This window comes from Fomitiporia mediterranea (genome assembly GCF_000271605.1).
Source record: "Fomitiporia mediterranea MF3/22 unplaced genomic scaffold FOMMEscaffold_146, whole genome shotgun sequence".
Taxonomy (NCBI): domain Eukaryota; kingdom Fungi; phylum Basidiomycota; class Agaricomycetes; order Hymenochaetales; family Hymenochaetaceae; genus Fomitiporia; species Fomitiporia mediterranea.
This window is the reverse complement of record NW_006760531.1, coordinates 1-4,316: the sequence shown is the minus strand read 5'-3', so window position 1 is coordinate 4,316 and position 4,316 is coordinate 1. Positions and strand designations below refer to the sequence as shown.

Here is a 4,316-nt window from a genome sequence, read left to right as displayed (position 1 = left end):
AAAACTAGTATATATTTGAATGTATTTGTATACATATTATTGATTGATGTTCAGGTTTTCTATTAATTGAGCTCTTTGTTTGTCAATGATTCAAATTTGAAACTGATACATTATTCAAATGTATTTGTACACATATCATTGATTAATGTTTGAGTTTCTTATTGATTGAATTCCTTGTTTGTTAATGATTCAAATTTAAAACTAGTATAATATTCAAATGTATTTGTATACATATTATTGATTGATGTTCAGGTTTTCTATTAATTGAGCTCTTTATTTGTCAATGATTCAAATGTGAAACTGATACATTATTCAAATGTATTTGTACACATATCATTGATTAATGTTTGAGTTTCTTATTGATTGAATTCCTTGTTTGTTAATGATTCAAATTTAAAACTAGTATAATATTCAAATGTATTTGTATACATATTATTGATTAATGTTCAGCTTTCCTATTAATTGATACACATTAGAAGTCTTTTTATAATAATGATTAATATCTCTTATATGGATTGATTGGCTTCTATCTTCATTAATGATTCAATCTATAATAAATATGTAATTCAGATACATCTTTTAATACACTATTGATTGAAGTTCGAGTTCTCTATTGAATGATAACCACATTAGTCTTATTCTTCATTACCTACTATTAATGTACTAATCAATTTGCAGGTTTTCTTGCAACTGATTCATTTCTGTGTGTGATCTTCAATCATTAATCTGACTGGCACGACTGGCTGTATTAGTAAACGCAAGCCGGGGCACATTAGTCGATAGTGATGCTCTCGCAGAGGCTCTCCGCGAGGACCGAATCTGGGGTGCTGGACTCGATGTCGTCGAAGGAGAACCAAATATCGGGATTGACCATCCACTCGTGAAGGAACCGCGATGTGTTGTATTACCTCACATCGGAAGCGCGACGTTCGAAACGCGTCGTGCTATGGCGACGCTGGCGGCGAGGAATGTTATTGCCGGTGTTCGCGGCGAGGCGATGCCTACTGAGCTAGATCTGAGTGGTCGAGTCTAATATCGGCGCAGTTAGAAACGAAGTTTGCATTAATATTTTCAAGCATTTGCAATTTTATACGGAGGAAATTGTAATTTCTGAAACTGTCTTGTACATGGGAAACATCGAAGGCAAGCAATTACAACGAACAAGTACATTCTGGGTATGCATGAAAAGGAAGCGCAAGGAAAAACAAGATGAAGAACTTAGAAAAACAGGATGAGATTGTATCACGGATACTACCACGACATGCTGTCAATGTTCAACTGAAGAGTTGTCTTATCTTTCCACTCCAGTAGCTCCGCCGCCTTCTTCCAGCCGCTTCTGGCTCGCGCTGCCTCTGTCGGTGCGATGTACCCCGATGCCCGGCCCTGCGCAACGCGCTGATGCTGGCGGAACACAATGTGCGCTGCTTGGAACTTCTCGAGCGCCGTTTGCGCAACACGCATCGATTTGGGAATCTTCCCCTGAAGAAGCTTCATTACTTCGTTGATACCCTTTTCTTCGTCATCATACGCTAAAGAATTAGACATGGCAGTTAAACCCTCAAAGTCGAGTGGTGTTTCTTAGAAAATACATACCTTCTTTAATCTTCTCGCATACAGAGGCGACAACAGTCGCAAGTCCCGAACCAACATGTATCGCAGCAGTTCCCACAAGCCCAAGTGGGTGAGCAAGCGCCGTAGCAGCCCCACTCAAGAAAAGACCCTGCGCAATAAACCTAAACACACGACACATCCATCCCCAAAACTTCTTGCGGAAAGAGTATTTCTCGTGTGTACGTAAAACAGCGTCGTGTAAACCGTGTAGACCTTCTTGCATCTTCTCGACGCATGCAGAGATCTCGACGGAGTGTACGTGCACGTCTAGAGAAAGAGTTTGGAAGTCGTCTTGTACTTGAGGTGCAAATAGGTCGCCACCCTGTGCGGAAGAGGCGAGAGTGGAGAGTCGTCGGTCCATGAGCCGTGCGAGGGCCTTGTACGAGGAGAGTATGTTTCGCGAAGCGGTAAGCATCTTGACCGCATCATCGGCGAGTACGGTGATCATGGAGACGATATTCGCCTCGACTTTGTCTTTCCTTCCTACGTCGGCACTGTAAGAACAAATATGTGAGCCCTAGTCTCATAGCCAGGTTGTCAAGGTAAGGGAGAAATAACGAACCTGTTGAGCTGTTGAACCCACGTAGAGAATATCCTACTGCAGAGATCCATCTCCTTTACGGCATCCATGAGGAAAGTACAGTGCTCGGGTTGCAATGAAATCTCGTCAGCGGATATCCCATAAGTGGGTCCACCTGGATAGGGTGGAGGCGGACCATAGGCATACGGAAGATAGTATTCCGGTTCAGGAAAACTAATTGCTGGCGCAGGCGGGTTATATCCGGACCGAGGGCCATAGCTTGAGCGGTTTCGAGCAGGCTGATTCGAATAATGTGCATGCGACTTTCTATGTCGGTTGCGTCTCTCGTAATTTTCACCTGGGTACACAGCAGGGAAAGGACCATGAATTGACTGTGTACGACGCAAGTTGCCTTGCGGGGATCCAACTACGTATTGCACCTTGGGCCCCAGTGGAGGTGCGTTCGTAACTTGTAGAGGAGGTGCGGATGAGAAGCTCCAGCCATAATTCGGAGAGTTTACTGTGGAAATTGGTTGGCCTAATGGCTGGAAAGGTTGTGCGTAATATGACATTGGAACGTTTGGTGCAGGCGAAGACAGGGTTATCTGTTGTGCAACCCACTGCCGAAAACATTAGAAACACACGAGCAACGTATAATCACAGTATCTATATTGCCCACCTTTCTTCGTGAAGCAAAGTGGTTAAAGAGTAGTCACGGTTGACGGAAAGGAAACGCTACTAAGAGCAGCAGGAAGGAACAAAAGGAGGGGAACTAGCCAGACGGTCAGCTCGGCTCCTTAAGAGCTCTCCGCCGCATGTACGACTCCATAGAGCTCAAAATTAGGCGCGCACGTCGGTCCTGAGCAACATCGTTCACGGCCCAAGCACATATCAGTTATGATGTGTAGAACGGCCATAGCGTGTGTGCACGCTATGGCCCGGTATTCAATCCTCCCGACACGAGTCGCGGCTTGGCTTGCTGTATTTAGTTATTGGCCGCGACTTCCCGAGCCCTGCGTCGGTCCCGTGTAGATGGGGAGAGCACAGCACGAAGGATCCCTTTGTCGAGGCAGGACAAACTTCATCAGAAGAACTTCTAAGGAAGGCAAGTTAAGCGACCAGTGCTAATAAAACCATGGCAGGAAATCGCCTTCAACAGATGCAAAATCGGCGTCGCGGAGAATCGGCCGCCTCGGAACGCTGAAATCCATTCACTTGAAGCATGCACTCTGACACTACTGTGTTTCACCGGTTCGCGCTCAGTTACCAGTTAACGCTCAGTTGTACAATACCCCCCTCAATTCTTAGTTAAATTTCTTGAAATTCTACATACAGGTAGCCTACAGTAGATATAACTTAAATACGAAATTTGAGCAAAAAACAATGAGTTGAAGCTGAGATATTAGTGTTGGAATGTTAGAATTTTATGATCAACACTGATTTAGTGAACAGAAAGTTTTCCCACACACAACACATTTAATATTAATTTAAGGAGACACTATTTGTAGCTGAAATTTTTAGAATGAGTACTATATTATATGTAGTCACTATATATTTTTTATATAATTAATAGTTAAGTATTAAGCTACTTATTAAGAATACAATTTTAAGTCCAATTTTACTATTTTCTATAATACAGAATTTATAGTTATAACTTACGAATTTTTTATTACAATAATTACTATTATAACTATATATAAAAATTTGGTACTAGTATTCTTTACATATTTTCTATAATATTCTATAATTTTAAGAGAAAATACTGAGAATTAAAATTATCATAATTAAATCAAAACTATATATATAAAAAGTACTATAATCTACTATATTACTTATTAGTACAATTTTTATAGTTAAAAAAAATTGTAAAACATATGTATGTTAGAGGTTATATGTTTCAGTATTAAGTGATCACCATAGCAACTGACATAGTACAGAAAAAAAAGAAGAGAAGTTTTTTTCTTTTTCTTTACATTCATTATTATCTTCTCTTCCCTTCAAAATCCTTTATTCTTCTTTGCTTCTTATAGCTAGAAAGCTTTTATTACCAGTAGTAAAGCCCTCTCTGATATAGAGGAGGCTAAGCTAAGTCAAGCTGTTTAGGCAGTTTTAGTATCTGGTACTTATCCTAATTCTGCTAGATTTATTCTTTCTAAATCAGCTACTATAAAGCAATTTGGTGTTT

The 4,316-nt window shown here is 40.6% G+C and overlaps 2 protein-coding genes across 2 annotated transcripts; one reads left to right on the top strand and one right to left on the bottom strand.

Moving 5' to 3' along the window:
• Positions 1 to 778: 778 nt before the first annotated feature.
• Positions 779 to 1,033, top strand: FOMMEDRAFT_162930 (uncharacterized protein; the record flags this gene model as incomplete). Its single annotated transcript, XM_007272139.1, has 1 exon — positions 779 to 1,033. A coding segment is annotated over one exon (255 nt), but the record flags the coding sequence as incomplete, so codon positions are not given.
• Positions 1,034 to 1,121: 88 nt separating this feature from the next.
• FOMMEDRAFT_24379 (uncharacterized protein) lies at positions 1,122 to 3,045 on the bottom strand. Its single transcript, XM_007272138.1, has 4 exons — positions 2,811 to 3,045; positions 2,174 to 2,751; positions 1,594 to 2,105; positions 1,122 to 1,529 (listed from the first exon to the last, which is right to left on the bottom strand). The coding sequence occupies exons 2-4, from the start codon at positions 2,701 to 2,703 to the stop codon at positions 1,252 to 1,254; spliced, it is 1,320 nt and encodes a 439-aa protein (XP_007272200.1). The 5' UTR covers positions 2,704 to 2,751; positions 2,811 to 3,045; the 3' UTR covers positions 1,122 to 1,251.
• Positions 3,046 to 4,316: the final 1,271 nt, after the last annotated feature.